Below are 23,154 nucleotides of genomic sequence, written 5' to 3' on the forward strand. Positions count from 1 at the left end.
CCATCAGACTGTAACTGTTGTTCAACCATCAGACTGTTGTTCAACCATCAGACTGTAACTGTTGTTCAACCATCAGACTGTTGTTCAACCGTCAGACTGTTGTTCAACCATCAGACTGTAACTGTTGTTCAACCATCAGACTGTAACTGTTGTTCAACCATCAGACTGTTGTTCAACCATCAGACTGTAACTGTTGTTCAACCATCAGACTGTAACTGTTGTTCAACCATCAGACTGTTGTTCAACCATCAGACTGTAACTGTTGTTCAACCATCAGACTGTAACTGTTGTTCAACCATCAGACTGTAACTGTTGTTCAACCGTCAGACTGTTGTTCAACCATCAGACTGTTGTTCAACCATCAGACTGTTGTTCAACCATCAGACTGTAACTGTTATTCAACCATCGGACTGTAACTGTTGTTCAACCATCAGACTGTAACTGTTGTTCAACCATCAGACTGTTGTTCAACCATCAGACTGTTGTTCAACCATCAGACTGTAACTGTTGTTCAACCATCAGACTGTAACTGTTGTTCAACCATCAGACTGTAACTGTTGTTCAATCATCAGACTGTAACTGTTGTTCAACCATCAGACTGTTGTTCAACCATCAGACTGTTGTTCAACCATCAGACTGTAACTGTTGTTCAACCATCAGACTGTAACTGTTGTTCAACCGTCAGACTGTAACTGTTGTTCAACCATCAGACTGTAACTGTTGTTCAACCATCAGACTGTAACTGTTGTTCAACCATCAGACTGTAACTGTTGTTCAACCATCAGACTGTAACTGTTGTTCAACCATCAGACTGTAACTGTTGTTCAACCGTCAGACTGTTATTCAACCATCAGACTGTTGTTCAACCATCAGACTGTAACTGTTGTTCAACCGTCAGACTGTAACTGTTGTTCAACCATCAGACTGTTGTTCAACCATCAGACTGTAACTGTTGTTCAACCATCAGACTGTAACTGTTGTTCAACCGTCAGACTGTAACTGTTGTTCAACCGTCAGACTGTAACTGTTGTTCAACCATCAGACTGTAACTGTTGTTCAATCATCAGACTGTAACTGTTGTTCAACCATCAGACTGTTGTTCAACCATCAGACTGTAACTGTTGTTCAACCATCAGACTGTTGTTCAACCATCAGACTGTAACTGTTGTTCAACCATCAGACTGTAACTGTTGTTCAACCATCAGACTGTTGTTCAACCATCAGACTGTTGTTCAACCGTCAGACTGTAACTGTTGTTCAACCATCAGACTGTAACTGTTGTTCAATCATCAGACTGTAACTGTTGTTCAACCATCAGACTGTTGTTCAACCATCAGACTGTAACTGTTGTTCAACCATCAGACTGTAACTGTTGTTCAACCATCAGACTGTTGTTCAACCATCAGACTGTTGTTCAACCGTCAGACTGTAACTGTTGTTCAACCATCAGACTGTAACTGTTGCTCAACCATCAGACTGTAACTGTTGTTCAACCATCAGACTGTAACTGTTGTTCAACCATCAGACTGTTGTTCAACCATCAGACTGTAACTGTTGTTCAACCATCAGACTGTAACTGTTGTTCAACCATCAGACTGTTGTTCAACCATCAGACTGTTGTTCAACCGTCATCAGACTGTAACTGTTGTTCAACCATCAGACTGTAACTGTTGTTCAACCATCAGACTGTTGTTCAACCATCAGACTGTTGTTCAACCATCAGACTGTTGTTCAACCATCAGACTGTAACTGTTGTTCAACCATCAGACTGTAACTGTTGTTCAACCATCAGACTGTTGTTCAACCATCAGACTGTAACTGTTGTTCAACCATCAGACTGTAACTGTTGTTCAACCATCAGACTGTAACTGTTGTTCAATCATCAGACTGTAACTGTTGTTCAACCATCAGACTGTAACTGTTGTTCAACCATCAGACTGTAACTGTTGTTCAACCATCAGACTGTAACTGTTGTTCAACCATCAGACTGTAACTGTTGTTCAACCATCAGACTGTTGTTCAACCATCAGACTGTAACTGTTGTTCAATCATCAGACTGTAACTGTTGTTCAACCATCAGACTGTAACTGTTGTTCAACCATCAGACTGTAACTGTTGTTCAATCATCAGACTGTAACTGTTGTTCAACCATCAGACTGTAACTGTTGTTCAACCATCAGACTGTAACTGTTGTTCAACCATCAGACTGTAACTGTTGTTCAACCATCAGACTGTAACTGTTGTTCAACCATCAGACTGTTGTTCAACCATCAGACTGTAACTGTTGTTCAACCATCAGACTGTAACTGTTGTTCAATCATCAGACTGTAACTGTTGTTCAACCATCAGACTGTAACTGTTGTTCAACCATCAGACTGTAACTGTTGTTCAACCATCAGACTGTAACTGTTGTTCAACCATCAGACTGTAACTGTTGTTCAACCATCAGACTGTAACTGTTGTTCAACCATCAGACTGTAACTGTTGTTCAACCATCAGACTGTTGTTCAACCATCAGACTGTTGTTCAACCATCAGACTGTTGTTCAACCATCAGACTGTTGTTCAACCATCAGACTGTAACTGTTGTTCAACCATCAGACTGTAACTGTTGTTCAACCATCAGACTGTTGTTCAACCATCAGACTGTAACTGTTGTTCAACCATCAGACTGTTATTCCACCATCAGACTGTTGTTCAACCATCAGACTGTAACTGTTGTTCCACCATCAGACTGTAACTGTTGTTCAACCATCAGACTGTAACTGTTGTTCCACCATCAGACTGTTGTTCAACCATCAGACTGTTGTTCAACCATCAGACTGTAACTGTTGTTCAACCATCAGACTGTAACTGTTGTTCAACCGTCAGACTGTAACTGTTGTTCAACCATCAGACTGTTGTTCAACCATCAGACTGTAACTGTTGTTCAACCATCAGACTGTTGTTCAATCATCAGACTGTAACTGTTGTTCAACCATCAGACTGTAACTGTTGTTCAACCATCAGACTGTTGTTCAACCATCAGACTGTAACTGTTGTTCAACCATCAGACTGTAACTGTTGTTCAACCATCAGACTGTTGTTCAACCATCATACTGTTATTCCACCATCAGACTGTTGTTCAACCATCAGACTGTAACTGTTGTTCAACCATCAGACTGTAACTGTTGTTCAACCATCAGACTGTAACTGTTGTTCAACCATCAGACTGTAACTGTTGTTCAACCATCAGACTGTAACTGTTGTTCAACCATCAGACTGTAACTGTTGTTCAATCATCAGACTGTAACTGTTGTTCAACCATCAGACTGTTGTTCAACCATCAGACTGTAACTGTTGTTCAACCATCAGACTGTTGTTCAACCATCAGACTGTAACTGTTGTTCAACCATCAGACTGTTGTTCAACCATGTCAGTCCCAAATTCCCCAGACATTCCCAGTCTATTGGATGAGGTCAGAGATGATATCATCCTCTGCTTTGTCAGAGATTTATATTTTCAAATGTACCTTTTTGTGTGTTCTCTGCATCCTTCGTAGTCAATTTGATGTCATCCTCTGTGTGCTCTTTGCATCCTCAGTGGCCAGTTTGCCATCGTGAAGCGTGTCCGGGACAAGTGCTCGGGTCTGGAGTATGCTGCCAAGTTTGTGAAGAAGTGTCATGGCCGGGCCAGCAGGAGGGGAGTGAGGAGGGAAGACATAGAGAGAGAGGTGGACATCCTAGAGCTGGTCACACATCCCAACATTGTAGCGTTGCATGATGTCTACGAGACCCGCACTGACGTGGTGCTCATACTGGAACTGTGAGTGAAGAGGGACACGCACACACATGCACACACGCAAGCATCCATCCAGACAGTCTGGTTGCTGTTCAGCCATTACATTGCACTCCTTCAAATCAAATCAAATGTTATTTGTCACATACACATGGTTAGCAGATGTTAATGTGAGTGTAGCGAAATGCTTGTGCTTCTAGTTCTGACAATGCAGTAATAACCAACGAGTAATCTAACCTAACAATTCCACAACAACTACCTTATACACACAAGTGTAAAGGGATAAAGAATATGTACATAAAGATATATGAATGAGTGATGGTACAGAACGGCATAGGCAAGATGCAGTAGATGATAGAGTACAGTATATACATATGAGATGAGTAATGTAGGGTATCTAAACATTATATAAAGTGGCATTGTTTAAAGTGACTAGTGATACATTTTTACATCAATGTTTCCATTATTAAAGTGGCTGGAGTTGAGTCAGTATGTTGGCAGCAGCCACTCAATGTCTATTAGACTATTAGACCATCTATTAGACTGGATAGACAGTATATAGACCATCTATTAGACTGGATATACAGTATATAGACCATCTATTAGACTGGATATACAGTATATAGACCATCTATTAGACTGGATAGACAGTATATAGACCATCTATTAGACTGGATATACAGTGTATAGACCATCTATTAGACTGGATAGACAGTATATAGACCATCTATTAGACTGGATGTATATATAGACCATCTATTAGACTGGATATACAGTATATAGACCATCTATTAGACTGGATAGACAGTATATAGACCATCTATTAGACTGGATGTATATATATATAATCTATTAGACTGGATGTATATATAGACCATCTATTAGACTGGATGTATATATAGACCATCTATTAGACTGGATGTATATATAGACCATCTATTAGACTGGATGTATATATAGACCATCTATTAGACTGGATATACAGTATATAGACCATCTATTAGACTGGATATACAGTATATAGACCATCTATTAGACTGGATGTATATATAGACCATCTATTAGACTGGATGTATATATAGACCATCTATTAGACTGGATGTATATATAGACCATCTATTAGACTGGATGTATATATAGACCATCTATTAGACTGGATGTATATATAGACCATCTATTAGACTGGATGTATATATAGACCATCTATTAGACTGGATGTATATATAGACCATCTATTAGACTGGATGTATATATATACCATCTATTAGACTGGATGTATATATAGACCATCTATTAGACTGGATGTATATATAGACCATCTATTAGACTGGATGTATATATAGACCATCTATTAGACTGGATGTATATATAGACCATCTATTAGACTGGATGTATATATAGACCATCTATTAGACTGGATATACAGTATATAGACCATCTATTAGACTGGATAGACAGTATATAGACCATCTATTAGACTGGATGTATATATACCATCTATTAGACTGGATATACAGTATATAGACCATCTATTAGACTGGATAGACAGTATATAGACCATCTATTAGACTGGATGTATATAGACCATCTATTAAACTTATGTATCTCTAACACCTGAGAGTCCAGTCTGTGAGAGTCCAGTCTGTGAGAGTCCAGCCTGTGAGAGTCCAGCCTGTGAGAGTCCAGCCTGAGAGAGTCCAGTCTGTGAGAGTCCAGTCTGTGAGAGTCCAGTCTGTGAGAGTCCAGCCTGTGAGAGTCTAGTCTGTGAGAGTCCAGTCTGTGAGAGTCTAGTCTGTGAGAGTACAATCTGTTAGAGAAGAGCAGACATTAGTGTGATAAAATCTAGAGAGGATGTTTTGTCCATGGTAATATCAGCTGGCCCTGTCTAACAGAGGATGTGATGTCCATGGTGTTATCAGCTGTCAAAATCAAATTTGAATTTGTCACATCCTTCGTAAACAACAGGTGTAGACTAACAGTGAAATGCTAACAGGTCCTTCCCAACAATGCAGAGAGAAAATTAACAGCATGAGGAATAGTTACATTTTCCCCCAGCATCCGACTTCCCATAACAGACTCTATCGGTTAGTTAGGGGACTAAATCACCTCTAGCCTCAACATTTAAATGGGCTGGGAAATAATGGTAAGTTTTGCGACTAAAGACACCCTTCTAGCTAGCTAACCACCGATTTCCATTGCAATTTATGTAAGTTAAGTTGTGAGAGTTTAAAAAGAAAAACAACATTTACACATTTTGTGGGACAGGGTGTATATTGTCAAATTTGACTGCGCAACAGACCACAAAATTTAATATCCAACTTTTTACCTGACGAATTTCAGGGAAGTCATTTTAAAAACAATTATTTTTACCGGAAGGTCTAGAGAAACTATCTAGTAAACACTTCAGATTCGAGGTTGGTGTCTCTTTTTTGAACAAAATGAAACTAATATATCTTGTGATTGAACAAATAGTAAGGTGGCCGATAACTGGGGATCGTACGTGTACTACCATTACTACCACTACCAGTACTACTACTACTAATACCATTACTAATACAACTACTACACTACTACCATTACTACTACTACCACTACCATTACTACTATTACTACTACTACTACTACCACTACCATTACTACCAGTACTACTACTACTACTACTACTACCATTACGAATAATACTACTACTACCATTACTACTATTACTACTACTACTACTACCACTACCATTACTACTATTACTACTACTACCACTACTACTACTACTACTACCATTACTAATACTACTACTACACTACTACCATTACTACTACTACCACTACCATTACTACTATTACTACTACTACTACCACTACCATTACTAATACCACTACAACTACCATTACTACCAGTACTACTACTACTACTACCATTACGAATACTACTACTACTACCGTTACTACTATTACTACTACTACTACTACCACTACCATTACTACTATTACTACTACTACCACTACTACTACTACTACTACCATTACTAATACTACTATTACTACTACTACCACTACTACTACTACTACTACTACCATTACTAATACTACTACTACTACCAGTACTACCATTACCACCACTACCAGTACTACTACTACTACTACTACCATTAATACTACTACTACTACTACTACTACCATTACTAATACTACTACTACTACCATTACTACCACTACCACTACTACTACTACTACCATTACTAATACTACTACCACTACCATTACTAATACCACTACCACTACCATTACTACCACTACCAGTACTACTACTACCATTACTACCACTACTACTACTACTACTACTATGACTACTACTACAATTACTACCATTACTACCACTACCAGTAATACTACTACCATTACTAATACTACTACTACTACTACCAGTACTACCAGTACTACCACTACCACTACTACTACTACCATTACTAATACTACTACTACTACCATTACTAATACTAATACTACTACCATTACTACTATTACTACTACCATTACTACCAGTACTACTACTACTACCATTACTAATACTACTACCACCACCATTACTAATACCACTACCACTACCATTACTACTATTACCATTACTACCATTACTAATACTACTACTACTAACAGTACTACTATTACTACCACTACTACTACTACCATTACTAATACTACTACCACTACCATTACTAATACCACTACCACTACCATTACTACTACTACTACTACTACTACTACTACTACAATTAATACCATTACTACCACCACCAGTACTACTACTACAATTACTAATACTACTACTACCATTACTACTATTACTACTACTACTACTACCACCACTACCATTACTACCACTACCAGTACTACTACTACCACTACTACTACTACTACCATTACTCATACTACTACTACTACCATTACTACCACTACCAGTACAGCTACTACTACTACCATTACTAATACTACTACTACTACCATTACTACCACTACCAGTACTACTACTACCATTACTGATACTACTACTACTACCATTACTACTATTACTACTACTACTACCACTACCAATACTAATATCACTACCACTACCATTACTACCACGACCAGTACTACTACTACCATTACTAATAATACTACCACTACCATTACTACTACTACTACTACTACTACTACTACTACTACTACTACTACTACTAATACTACTACTACCATTACTAATACTACTACCACTACCAGTACTACTATTACTACTACCATTACTACCAGTACTACTACTACCATTACTAGGTGACCAGTACTACTACTACCACCACTACCATTACTACCACTACCAGTACTACTACTACTACTACCACTACTACTACTACCATTACTCATACTACTACTACCACCATTACTACCATTACTACCACTACCAGTACTACTACTACCATTACTACCATTACTAATACTAATACTACTACCATTACTACTATTACCACTACTACTACCACTACCATTACTACCACTACCAGTACTACTACTACTACCATTACTAATACTACTGCCATTACTAATACTACTACCACTACCATTACTACCACTACCAGTACTAATACTACTACCAATACCATTACTAATACTACTACTACCACCATTACTACCAGTACTACTACTACTACTACTACTACCATTACTAATACTACTACTACTACTACTACCATTACTACCACTGCCAGTACTACTACTACCATTACCAATACTACTACTACCATTACTACTATTCCTACTACTACTACTACTACTATTACCACTACTACTACCACTACCAGTACTACCATTACTACCACTACCAGTACTACTACTAATACTACCATTACTAATACTACTACCACTACCATTACTAATACAACTACCATTACCATAACTACCACTACCAGTACTACTACTACCATGACTAATACTACTACTTCCATTACTACCAGTACTACTACTACTACTACTACTACCATTACTAATACTACTACTACTACCATTACTACCACTACCAGTACTACTACTAACATTACTAATAATACTACCACTACCATTACTAATACTACTACTACTACCATTACTACTACTACTACTACTACCATTACTAATACTAATACTACTACCATTACTAATACTACTACCACTACCATTACTAATACTACTACTACTACCATTACTACCAGCACTACTACTACTACTACTACTACTGCCATTACTAATACTACTACTACTACCATTACTACCAATACCAGTACTACTACTACCATTACTAATAATACTACCACTACCATTTCTAATACTACTACTACTACCATTACTACTACTACTACTACTACTACCATTACTAATAATACTACCACTACCATTACTACTACTAATACTACTAATACTACTACTACCATTACTACCACTACCAGTACTACTACTACTACTACCATTACTAATACTACTACCACGACCAGTACTACTACCATTACTAATACTACTACCACTACCATTACTACTACTACTACTACTACCATTACTACCACTGCTACTACTACTACCATTACTAATACTACTCCTACTACCATTACTACCACTACCAGTACTTATACTACCATTACTAATACTACTACCACTACCATTACTAATACCACTACCACTACCATTACTACCACTACCATTACTACCACTATCATTACTACTACTACTACTACTACTACTACTACTACTACTACTACTACTACTACTACTACTACTACCATTACTACCATTACTACCACTACCAGTACTACTACTACCATTACTAATACTACTACTACAATTAATACCATTACTACCACCACCAGTACTACTACTACAATTACTAATACTACTACTACCATTACTACTATTACTACTACTACTACCACCACTACCATTACTACCACAACCAGTACTACTACTACTACTACTACTGCTACTACTACTACAATTACTCATACTACTACTACTACCATTACTACCATTACTACCACTACCAGTACTACTACTACCATTACTACCATTACTAATACTACTACTACTACCATTACTACTATTACCACTACTACTACCACTACCATTACTACCACTACCAGTACTACTACTACTACCATTACTAATACTACTGCCATTACTAATACTACTACCACTACCATTACTACCACTACCAGTACTACTACTACCATTACTAATAATACTACCACTACCATTACTAATACTACTACTACTACCATTACTAATACTACTACTACTACTACCATTACTAATACTACTACTACTACTACCATTACTAGTAATACTACCACTACCATTACTAATACTACTACTACTACCATTACTAATACTACTACTACTACCATTACTAATGCTACTACTACTACCATTACTAATCCTACTACTCTTATTTTCAAATGTCTTTTTACTGTTGTTTTATTTATTTACCTACACACACACACACACACACACACACACACACACACACACACACACACACACACACACACACACACACACACACACACACACACACACACACACACACACACACACACACACACACAACCTTTTTTTCACACTATTGGTTAGAGCCTGTAAGTAAGCATATTACTGTACGGTCTCCTACACCTGTTGTATTTGGCGCACATGACAAATAAACTTAGATTTTATATGATTTCACTCTGTAATAACAACTAGGCTACTTTTATTTTATTTCAAACAACACCGTTTGAAATCCGACTGAAAAAAAGAGGTGGAAGTATACATTATTCCTCATAAATCAGACACATAACTTTACTTTTCAGCAGATGAACTTCCCTGAACGTTGTCCACATGATGAAATGAACTATGACCTTTAAAAACAGAGAAGAAGGATAGGCGTACATGTCATTATTTACTGGTTTCAGATTGTCTGGGGGCATATTTTTCGTTGCTTTATCACTGACAACGATTCAAGTGATCCTGCATTGTTGGTTAAAGCGTTTCACGGTACGATCTATACACCTGTTGTATTCGGTGCATGTGAAAAATAACATTTGATTATATATATATATATTTTTTAATTGTATTTATTTATGTATCTATAATCCCTTTTGGGGGGAGAGCCTTTTAGGTTCAACAATACTTTTTAAAAAAGTGAATGAATGAATCTGGTTTAAAACTTTAAAATAAGACAACTTTTAATCCTTTTTCATATTGAAATAAGCTTAGTAGGTATAGGAGTGGTTTTGTTTACTCAGGAATTAGATCATATTGAAATAAGCTTAGTAGATATAGGAGTGGTTTTGTTTACTCAGGAATTAGATCATATTGAAATAAGCTTAGTAGATATAGGAGTGGTTTTGTTTACTCAGGAATTAGATCATATTGAAATAAGCTTAGTAGATATAGGAGTGGTTTTGTTTACTCAGGAATTAGATCATATTGAAATAAGCTTAGTAGATATAGGAGTGGTTTTGTTTACTCAGGAATTAGATCATATTGAAATAAGCTTAGTAGATATAGGAGTGGTTTTGTTTACTCAGGAATTAGATCATATTGAAATAAGCTTAGTAGATATAGGAGTGGTTTTGTTTACTCAGGAATTAGATCATATTGAAATAAGCTTAGTAGATATAGGAGTGGTTTTGTTTACTCAGGAATTAGATCATATTGAAATAAGCTTAGTAGATATAGGAGTGGTTTTGTTTACTCAGGAATTAGATCATATTGAAATAAGCTTAGTAGATATAGGAGTGGTTTTGTTTACTCAGGAATTAGATCGTATTGAAATAAGCTTAGTAGATATAGGAGTGGTTTTGTTTACTCAGGAATTAGATCGTAGGGCGGGGGGGAGGAAGGTAGAGGGGGAACAATGGGTATATGAGGGTATTGTGTGAAAATGTTGTCTCTAGGTCTCCTGTTTTTGTTTTGAGTTATTAATGGCACAAACGTTATCTAAAGTACATGTTGTCGGCATTGTATATTACCAACTTCTTCCTATGTTTTGTCAATTCTACTTCTTCCTATGTACTACAGGAATGACAATCTTTGACTAATTTAGATGGGTAGACACAATGCTTTTTCAGAATTTAACATATTTTCATGGAATGTGAAGTGCATGGCATGTCACACTTTAAAAGGAAACACATAAGAAATTAACATGTGACAGCCCTGTTGCAGGAAACTCATTTAATGGGACAAGACATGGAACTAACTAAAACAGATTGGGATGAAGAAATATATGAAACATCTTACTCACCCAAAGCAAGGGGAGTGGCAGTGCTGTTCAAGAATACTGTTAAGCACAATAAATACTATAGCAGGGCATGGTGTGGCCTGTCAGTAAGTGTTATAGCAGGGCATGGTGTGACAGACAGCCTGTCAGTAAGTGTTATAGAGGGCATGGTGTGAAAGACAGCCTGTCAGTTACTGTTATAGAAGGCATGGTGTGACCTGTCAGTAAATGTTATAGAAGGCATGGTGTGGCCTGTCAGTAAGTGTTATAGCAGGGCATGGTGTGACAGACAGCCTGTCAGTAAGTGTTATAGAAGGCATGGTGTGACAGACAGCCTGTCACTTAGTGTTATAGAAGGCATGGTGTGACCTGTCAGTAAGTGTTATATCAGGGCATGGTGTGACAGACAGCCTGTCAGTAAGTGTTATAGCAGGGCATGGTGTGACAGACAGCCTGTCAGTAAGTGTTATAGCAGGGCATGGTGTGGCCTGTAAGGAAGTGTTATAGCAGGGCATGGTGTGACCTGTCAGTAAGTGTTATAGCAGGGCATGGTGTGGCCTGTCAGTAAGTGTTATAGAAGGCATGGTGTGACAGACAGCCTGTCAGTAAGTGTTATAGAAGGCATGGTGTGACAGACAGCCTGTCAGTAAGTGTTATAGAAGGCATGGTGTGGCCTGTCAGTAAGTGTTATAGCAGGGCATGGTGTGACAGACAGCCTGTCAGTAAGTGTTATAGAAGGCATGGTGTGATAGACAGCCTGTCAGTTAGTGTTATAGAAGGCATGGTGTGACCTGTCAGTAAGTGTTATATCAGGGCATGGTGTGACAGACAGCCTGTCAGTAAGTGTTATAGCAGGGCATGGTGTGACAGACAGCCTGTCAGTAAGTGTTATAGCAGGGCATGGTGTGGTCTGTAAGGAAGTGTTATAGCAGGGCATGGTGTGGCCTGTCAGTAAGTGTTATAGCAGGGCATGGTGTGGCCTGTCAGTAAGTGTTATAGCAGGGCATGGTGTGGCCTGTCAGTAAGTGTTATAGAAGGCATGGTGTGACAGACAGCCTGGCAGTAAGTGTTATAGAAGGCATGGTGTGACAGACAGCCTGTCAGTAGGTGTTATAGCAGGGCATGGTGTGGCCTGTCAGTAAGTGTTATAGAAGGCATGGTGTGACAGACAGCCTGTCAGTAAGTGTTATAGCAGGGCATGGTGTGGCCTGTCAGTAAGTGTTATAGAAGGGCATGGTGTGACAGACAGCCTGTCAGTAAGTGTTATAGAAGGCATGGTGTGACAGACAGCCTATCAGTAAGTGTTATAGCAGGGCATGGTGTGGCCTGTCAGTAAGTGTTATAGCAGGCATGGTGTGACAGACAGCCTGTCAGTTAGACAGCCTCACACTGAAAGACACTGAATTCCACAGATCATTTCCCTAATAACCTGCAGCACAGGAGCCCTAAAAGTGTGTGTTTGTGTTGCAGGGTGTCTGGAGGAGAGCTGTTTGACTTCCTGGCTCAGAAGGAGTCTCTGAGCGAAGAGGAGGCTACCCAGTTCATCAAACAGATCCTGAACGGAGTCCAGTTCCTACATGGCAAGAGGATAGCACACTTTGACCTCAAGGTACTTTACATGCTCATGCCGTTTCAGCAATATGGAACCTGTGTGGTGGAGCTGTTGGTTAGAAATACTTCCTCCAAGGATTGTTGTGAGCTGTCATCAATGTAGCGTGTCTCTAAGTTAGGGCTGTGACCTTATTACTACCACTCAGGCAGTCAGGAGTCATGTCCGCAGTCAGTGGTGAACGTTGAGTCATGGTAATCTCCTACTATGTGCTCTGGACATGAGCTTATGATTTGGTACTTCCCAACTCTTTAACAGCCATCTGGTAAAGGCCTGGTGTTCTATTGTCCCCACTCTGACATCAATCTAAACAGTATCTTTTAAAACTCACTGTTAGGCTACATTTTTGGACCTCACTGTGATCGATCAACGGCAGGTTGAAACTGCGCGGAGAACCTGGTCGTTGTGGATCTTGTTTCAAAGCCAAAGCATAACGAAATGGACAGCGCTTTCTAAGGTGATGATTCATTCAAGGCATTTAAGATGTCATATGTAGAACACCCATATGCCTATTAGAGCGTATGTGTCTACTACATGGGCCCAAAAATCCTGAATTAAAATGATGATTATGCCGTTGTACAACTACAGGGCATTCAGAAAGTATTCAGACCCTTTGACTGTTTCCACATGTTGTTACGTTACAGCCTTATTCTAAAATATATATATTTTTATTTATCCCTCATCATGACAAAGCACAAACAGTTTTTTTTAGAAATGTTTGCAAATATTTTACAAATAAACAACAGTAATACCTTATTTACATAAGTATTTAGACCCTTTGCTATGAGACTGTAAATTGAGCTCAGGTGCATCCTGTTATCATTAATCATCCTTGAGATGTTTCTACAACTTGATTGGAGGAGATTGAACATGATTTGGAAAGTCACACAGTTGACAGTGCATGTCAGAGTAAAAACTATGCCATGAGGTCGAAGGAGCTCATGACAGGATTGTGTCGAGGCACAGATCTGGGGAAGGGTACCAAAACATTTCTGCAGCATTGAAGTTCACCAAGAACACAGCACAGGCAACAGTTTAGGGAGGCCCTTTCCTGTTTCAGCACGACAATGCTCACGTGCACAAAGCAAGGTCCATACAGACATGGTTTGTCAAAATTGGTGTGGAAGAATTTGACTAGCCTGCACAGAGCCCTGACCTCAACCTCATCGAACACCAGGCCTAATGGTTTTCCAAATCTCTCAACAGTGCTATTTGTAGGGTTAATTTTAGGGACATTTTGTGACAAACTACACAGGTGCAATACCAGACTAAATGATCTAATGATTCTGTCTCTTTGCAGCAAAATCTGCAGAGCTGAAGTGGTTGTATGCCCCATATACATTCTGTTGGTGGCAAGAAGTTTGTATAATTATATACATGTTAAACATCTAGGTTTTGAATTAAGCGTGTTTTGCATATCAGTTCATAAACCGTGTGCCATGAAATCAGCACATTGAACATCTCTTCCCAACTATTTAGCAACCTGTATGGCACCGCGGTCAACATTTTGGTCCTCAAGTAAAACTGTTAAATTATGTTTAGCCAATTTTGGTCTTTAATAAAAGGGGAAAAACAAGCTTCTTCCACTTGCCATCACCCTTTCCGCAGTAATGCTGCAATCAGTTGGTTGTAATTTTGGATAGAGCAGACACTTCCAGAATATATCAGTTGGTTGTAATTTTGGATAGAGCAGACACTTCCAGAATATATCAGTTGGTTGTAATTTTGGATAGAGCAGACACTTCCAGAATATATCAGTTGGTTGTAATTTTGGATAGAGCAGACACACAAAGGTGAAAAAAAAAAATGTAAGACGTTGTTTTTAGATGATGCCAAGGGGCGCCTCACGGCTTGTATGCATGGGGGACAGGAGATGCTAAATGTGTCAATGTTCATTAACGGTCAATTACCGTGAGACCGGCTGTCATTTGCATGACAATTACCGTGAGACCGGTTGTCATTTGCATGACAATTACCGTGAGACCGGCTGTAATTTGCATGATACCGTCTGACAAAATGTCATGACCGCCACAGCCCTAGTCACTATTTCAATATGATTCATCCTCCCTGATCCGTAGGAGACAGACATTCTCCCTGTGCTCTCTGACCCGTAGCAGACAGACAGACATTCTCCCTGTGCTCTCTGACCCGTAGCAGACAGACATTCTCCCTGTGCTCTCTGACCCGTAGCAGACAGACATTCTCCCTGTGCTCTCTGACCCGTAGCAGACAGACAGACATTCTCCCTGTGCTCTCTGACCCGTAGCAGACAGACATTCTCCCTGTGCTCTCTGACCCGTAGCAGACAGACAGACATTCTCCCTGTGCTCTCTGACCCGTAGCAGACAGACATTCTCCCTGTGCTCTCTGACCCGTAGCAGACAGACATTCTCCCTGTGCTCTCTGACCCGTAGCAGACAGACATTCTCCCTGGGCTCTCTGACCCGTAGCAGACAGACAGACATTCTCCCTGTGCTCTCTGACCCGTAGCAGACAGACAGACATTCTCCCTGTGCTCTCTGACCTGTAGCAGACAGACATTCTCCCTGTGCTCTCTGACCTGTAGCAGACAGACAGACACTCTCCCTGTGCTCTCTGACCCGTAGCAGACAGACATTCTCCCTGTGCTCTCTGACCTGTAGCAGACAGACATTCTCCCTGTGCTCTCTGACCTGTAGCAGACAGACATTCTCCCTGTGCTCTCTGACCTGTAGCAGACAGACAGACATTCTCCCTGTGCTCTCTGACCTGTAGCAGACAGACATTCTCCCTGTGCTCTCTGACCTGTAGCAGACAGACATTCTCCCTGTGCTCTCTGACCTGTAGCAGACAGACATTCTCCCTGTGCTCTCTGACCTGTAGCAGACAGACAGACATTCTCCCTGTGCTCTCTGACCTGTAGCAGACAGACATTCTCCCTGTGCTCTCTGACCCGTAGCAGACAGACATTCTCCCTGTGCTCTCTGACCCGTAGCAGACAGACATTCTCCCTGTGCTCTCTGACCCGTAGCAGACAGACATTCTCCCTGTGCTCTCTGACCTGTAGCAGACAGACAGACATTCTCCCTGTGCTCTCTGACCCGTAGCAGACAGACAGACATTCTCCCTGTGCTCTCTGACCCGTAGCAGACAGACATTCTCCCTGTGCTCTCTGACCTGTAGCAGACAGACATCCTCAACAGACGGTACTTGTATTAATAACATGGCTAACTTAGCTAGCTAACATACATTTTGAGAAAACAAGTTATATCAAGTGGCTAGCTAGCTACCGTTACCAATGTTTGGTGGCCAATGAGAGAGCACCAACTAACCATCTGAGCTAGCAAACAGTGTAACAAAAGTATAATTTCGAATTTCCAAAATACTCCAACAGTCTGTGATTTTCAGGAATCACCGTAGCAACTACCCCAAGTGCACGATTGTTTAGCTATTTAAATTTTTTTTATGAAAACTGTCCGTTTTGCCATAGCTCTCATTGGCTCTCATGCGTTTGAAACATAAGCCTGTCAGAGGTGTTGGACTGGACAACAGTTGATATCCAGTGGAGCGCTGCGATTGGTTGCCCAAGATTCTGGGGCAGGGCTTAGCGAAGGGTCAACTATAATCAGTCTTTCAACTCACTGTACCTCAGCTTTTTATTTTACCTTTATTTAACCAGACAAGTCAGTTAAGAACAAATTCTTATTTTCAATGACAGCCTACTGGGTGACAGTGGGTGAACTGCCTTGTTCAGGGTCAGAACGACAAATCTCTTCAGCTCAGGGATTTGAACTTGCAACCTTTCGGTTGCTAGTCCAATGCTCTAACCACTAGGCTACGCTGCCCCCCCCCAGTTCACAATATAACCTATGGAATGTTCTTCCTTTTAATGCTGGCGCAAAGATGGACCATTATAATCAGATAACTCAAAACACATCTCATGTTGCTTGACTAGTGATCCTGTTCGTCAACAGGGGCTCTGTAGTACCTAATGTTCTGGTCATCCTGTTATCAACGGGGGCTCTGTAGTACCTAATGTTCTGGTCATCTTGTTATCAACAGGGGCTCTGTAGTACCTAATGTTCTGGTCATCCTGTTATCAACAGGGGCTCTGTAGTACCTAATGTTCTGGTCATCCTGTTATCAACAGGAGCTCTGTAGTACCTAATGTTCTGGTCATCCTGTTATCAACAGGGGCTCTGTAGTACCTAATGTTCTGGTCATCCTGTTATCAACGGGGGCTCTGTAGTACCTAATGTTCTGGTCATCCTGTTATCAACGGGGGCTCTGTAGTACCTAATGTTCTGGTCATCCTGTTATCAACAAGGGCTCTGTAGTTCCTAATGTTCTGGTCATCCTGTTATCAACAAGGGCTCTGTAGTACCTAAAGCTAATGTTCTTGTTTTCAGCCTGAGAACATCATGCTGTTGGATAAGAATGTTGATCTGCCGCGCATCAAGCTCATAGACTTTGGTCTGGCTCATAAGATGGATCAGGTTGGGACGGACTTTAAAAAGATCTTTGGAACACCTGAATTTGTGGGTAAGTATTTCACGGCATTGAGGAGGACGCCATGTTTATGTATACCAGGCTTCATCTACATTTTATTGACTGATATTTGACAATAGACTATGTTGGAGAGCATGTGTAGTGTTGTTTCTTTGTGTTGTGTTGTCATTGTGTAGTGTTGTCAGTGTGTAGTGTTGTTTCTTTGTGTTGTGTTGTCATTGTGTAGTGTTGTCAGTGTGTAGTGTGTAGTGTTGTGTCATGTCATTGTGTAGAGTTATAGTGTTGTCATTGTGTAGAGTTGTCATTGTGTAGTGTTGTCATTTGCACACTTGGTATTCTCTCAACCAGCGTCACCTGGAATGTCATTGTGTAGTGTTGTGTTATGTCATAGTGTTGTGTCATTGTATAGTGTTGTGTAGTGGAGAGACTGTAGTGTGTTGTGATAATATGTATTTCCAGCTCCAGAAGTCGTCAACTATGAGCCTCTGGGTTTAGAAGCAGACATGTGGTAAGAGCTGATAACTACCTCACACGCATTGGTTTAATTTATACAACATGCTTTCACACACACACACACACACACACACACACACACACACACACACACACACACACACACACGCACGCACGCGCACGCACGCACGCACGCACGCACGCACGCACACACACACACACACACACACACACACACACACACACACACACACACACACACACACACGCACACACACTACCAGTCAAAAGTTTGGACACACACACACACACACACACACACACACGCACACACACACACACACACACACACACACGCACACACACACACACACACACACACACACGCACACACACTACCAGTCAAAAGTTTGGACACACACACACACACGCACACACACACGCACACACACTACCAGTTAAAGTTTGGACACACACTACCAGTCAAAAGTTTGGACACACACACACACACACACACGCACACACACTACCAGTTAAAGGTTTGGACACACACTACCAGTCAACAGTTTGGACACACACTACCAGTTAAAGGTTTGGACACACACTACCAGTTAAAGGTTTGGACACACACTACCAGTTAAAGGTTTGGACACACACTACCAGTTAAAGGTTTGGACACACACTACCAGTTAAAGGTTTGGACACACCTACTCATTTAAGGGGTTTTCTTTTTGTATTACTATTTTGTAGAATAATAATAATAGTGAAGACAACGATGAAATAACAGATATGGAATCATGTAGTAACCAAAGAAGTGTTAAACAAATCAAATCCACCATTTGCCTTGATGACAGCTTTGCACACTTGGTATTCTCTCAACCAGATTCACCTGGAATGCTTTTCCAACAGTCTTGAAGGAGTATGCTGAACACTTGTTGGCTGCTTTTCCATCAATCTGCGGTCCAACTCATCCCTAACCATCTCAATTGGGTTGAGGTTGGGTGATTGTGGAGGCCAGGTCATCTGATGCAGCACTCCATCACTCTCCTTGGTCAAATAGCCCTTACACAGCCTGGAGGTGTGTTGGGTCATTGTCCTGTTGAAAAACAAATAATAGTCCCACTAAGCGCAAACCAGATGGGATGGAGTATCGCTGCAGAATGCTGTGGTAGCCATGCTGGATACGTGTGCCTTGAATTCTGTATAAATCACCATCACACCTCCTCCTCCATGCTTCACGGTGGGAACCACACATGCAGATATCATCTGTACACCTACTCTGCGTCTCACAAAGACACAGCGGTAGGAACCAAAAATCTCAAATTTGACTCATCAGACCAACGGACACATTTCCACCAGACTAATGTTCGTTGCTCGTGTTTCTTGGCCCAGTCAAGTCTCTTCTTCTTATTGGTGTCGTCCTTTAGTAGTAGTTTCTTTGAATAAATTTGACTTTGAAGGCCTGATTCACACAGTCTCATCTGAACAGTTGATGTTGAGATGTGTCTGTTACTTGAACTACGTGAAGCATTTATTTGGGCTGCAATTTCTGAGGCTGGTAACTCTATTGAACTTATCCTCTGCAACAGAGGTAACTCTGGGTCTTCCTTTCCTGTGGAGGTCCTCATAAGAGCCAGTTTCATCATAGCACCTGATTATTTTTGCGACTGCACTTGAAGAAACTTTCCAAATTTGACATTTTCCGGACACCTAATAATGGACTGTCGTTTCTCTTTGCTTATTTAAGCTGTTCTTGCAATAACATGGACTTGTTTTTTTTAACCAAATAGGACTGTCTTCTGTATACCACCCCTACCTTGTCACAACACAACTGATTGGCTCAAACGCATTAAGAAGGAAAGAAGTTCCACAAATGAACTTTTAACAAGGCACATCTGTTAATTGAAATGCATTCCAGGTGAATACCTCCTGAAGCTGGTTGATAGAATGCCAAGAGTGTGCAAAGCTGTCATCAAGGCAAAGGGTGTCTACTTTGAAGAATCTCAAATATAAAATATATTTTGATTTGTTTAACACTTTTTTGGTTACTACATGATTCCATATGTGTCATTTCATAGTTTTGATTCTTCACTATTATTCTACAATGCAGAAAACTGGTACTGTAGATACACACATAGATACGCACACACAGATATACACACATAGATACAGATACACACACACACATACACGCACAGATACACACACAGATACATACATAGATAGATACACACACAGCTAGATATACACACAGATAGATATACACACAGATAGATATACACACATATAGGTACACACACAGATAGATACACACACACAGATACACACACAGATAGATACACATAGATACACACACAGATAATACACACACAGATAGATATACACACGCAGATAGACACACAGATAGACAGAGACACATAGATAGACACACACACACAGATAGATAAACACACAAATAGATAGATAAACACACAGACAGATAGATAAACACACAGATATGTAGATAAACACACAGATAGATGGATAAACACACACACAGATAGATAAACACACAGATAGATAAACACACAGATAGATAAACACACAGATAGATAAACACACAGATAGATACACACATAGATAGATAAACACACAGATAGATAAACACACAGATAGATAGATAAACACACAGATAGATAAACACACAGATAGATAAACACACAAATAGATAGATATACAGATAGATAGATATACACACAGATAGATAGATAAACACACAGATAAATATACACACACACATATAGATACACACATAGATAGATAAACACACAGATAGATACACAGATAGATAGATAGATAAACACACAGATAGATAAACACACACCCATATAGATAGATAAACACACAGATAGATAAACACACAGATAGATAAACACACAGATAGATAAACACACAGATAGATAAACACACAGATAGATAGATAAACACACAGATAGATAAACACACAGATAGATAAACACACAGATAGATAAACACACAGATAGATAGATAAACACACAGATAGATAAACACACAGATAGATAAACACACAGATAGATAAACACACAGATAGGTAGATAAACACACAGATAGGTAGATAAACACACAGATAGATAGATAAACACACAGATAGATAAACACACAGATAGATAAACACACAAATAGATAGATATACAGATAGATAGATATACACACAGATAGATAGATAAACACACAGATAAATATACACACACACATATAGATACACACATAGATAGATAAACACACAGATAGATACACAGATAGATATATAGATACACACAGATAGATACACACAGATAGATATACACACACACACAGATAGATAAACACACAGATAGATAAACACACAGATAGATAAACACACAGATAGATAAACACACAGATAGATAGATAAACACACAGATAGATAAACACACAGATAGATAAACACACAGATAGATAAACACACAAATAGATAGATATACAGATAGATAGATATACACACAGATAGATAGATAAACACACATATGCACACACAGATAAATATACACACACACATATAGATACACACATAGATAGATACACACAGATAGATACACACAGATAGATATACACACACACACAGATAGATAAACACACAGATAGATAAACACACAGATAGATAAACACACAGATAGATAGATAAACACACATATACACACACATACAGATAGATAGATAGATATACACACACAGATAGATACACACACAGATAAACACACAGATAGATAGATAAACACACATATACACACACATACAGATAGATAGATAGATATACACACACAGATAGATACACACACACAGATAAACACACACATAGATAAACATACATACACCCACATAGATACACACTCACAGATACACACAGACACACTGTGTGTTCCATCCACCAACCTCACTACCGATACAACACCAGGACAGCTGACAGGCTGTGAATCATCTCCGCTGATGAACCTTGTGTTTTCCTCTTCTGTCACAGGAGCATCGGAGTCATCACCTACATACTGTAAGTAGAAACGGTTTAAAGTAGATGGCTTATACATCTATTGATGTGACAGTTTGGACAGTGTCACTAATGACTGTGTGTGTTTTCAGTTTGAGTGGAGCGTCGCCATTCCTTGGTGACTCGAAGCAGGAGACTCTAGGGAACATCTCAGCCATAGCCTACGAGTTCGACGATGAGTTGTTCAGCAGGACCAGTGAGCTGGCCAAAAGCTTTATACGACAACTACTGGAGAAAGACACCAGGTTAGGGGTTAGAGATACACATAGGTCAAAGGTCAGATGAGAATACTCCCGTATGTGGAGTTCTGAGCTAGCCAGCTGCAGAGGAGAGATCTCAACCTTAACATTGGGTGTGTCAGTGCTGAGCGATTCATCAAAATGTAGGTTATCTTTCAGTTTTTAAACAACTTCAAGGTTTTCCTGTGAGCTCAATGCGCACATTGCGTAGTTTCTCTGGAGATTAATCAGATCAAGCCCAAACTGTGTGATGTAGTAGGGAGTTGTAGTTTCCAACAG

General features: G+C 39.7%; 1 protein-coding gene across 2 annotated transcripts in view; it reads left to right on the forward strand.

Moving 5' to 3' along the window:
• The window catches only part of dapk2b (death-associated protein kinase 2b), a 53,905-nt gene that overhangs the window by 22,964 nt on the left and 7,787 nt on the right, over positions 1-23,154 (forward strand). For both annotated transcript variants that reach the window (XM_031832868.1, XM_031832869.1), the window contains exons 3-8: positions 3,582-3,803; positions 13,497-13,635; positions 18,024-18,156; positions 18,583-18,631; positions 22,613-22,639; positions 22,729-22,881. In XM_031832868.1, coding sequence (XP_031688728.1) covers positions 3,582-3,803; positions 13,497-13,635; positions 18,024-18,156; positions 18,583-18,631; positions 22,613-22,639; positions 22,729-22,881 — 723 coding nt within the window. The remainder of the gene's footprint in view (positions 1-3,581; positions 3,804-13,496; positions 13,636-18,023; positions 18,157-18,582; positions 18,632-22,612; positions 22,640-22,728; positions 22,882-23,154) is intronic.

Source organism: Oncorhynchus kisutch, linkage group LG10 (assembly GCF_002021735.2).
Source record: "Oncorhynchus kisutch isolate 150728-3 linkage group LG10, Okis_V2, whole genome shotgun sequence".
In the NCBI taxonomy this organism is placed as follows: Eukaryota; Metazoa; Chordata; class Actinopteri; order Salmoniformes; family Salmonidae; genus Oncorhynchus; species Oncorhynchus kisutch.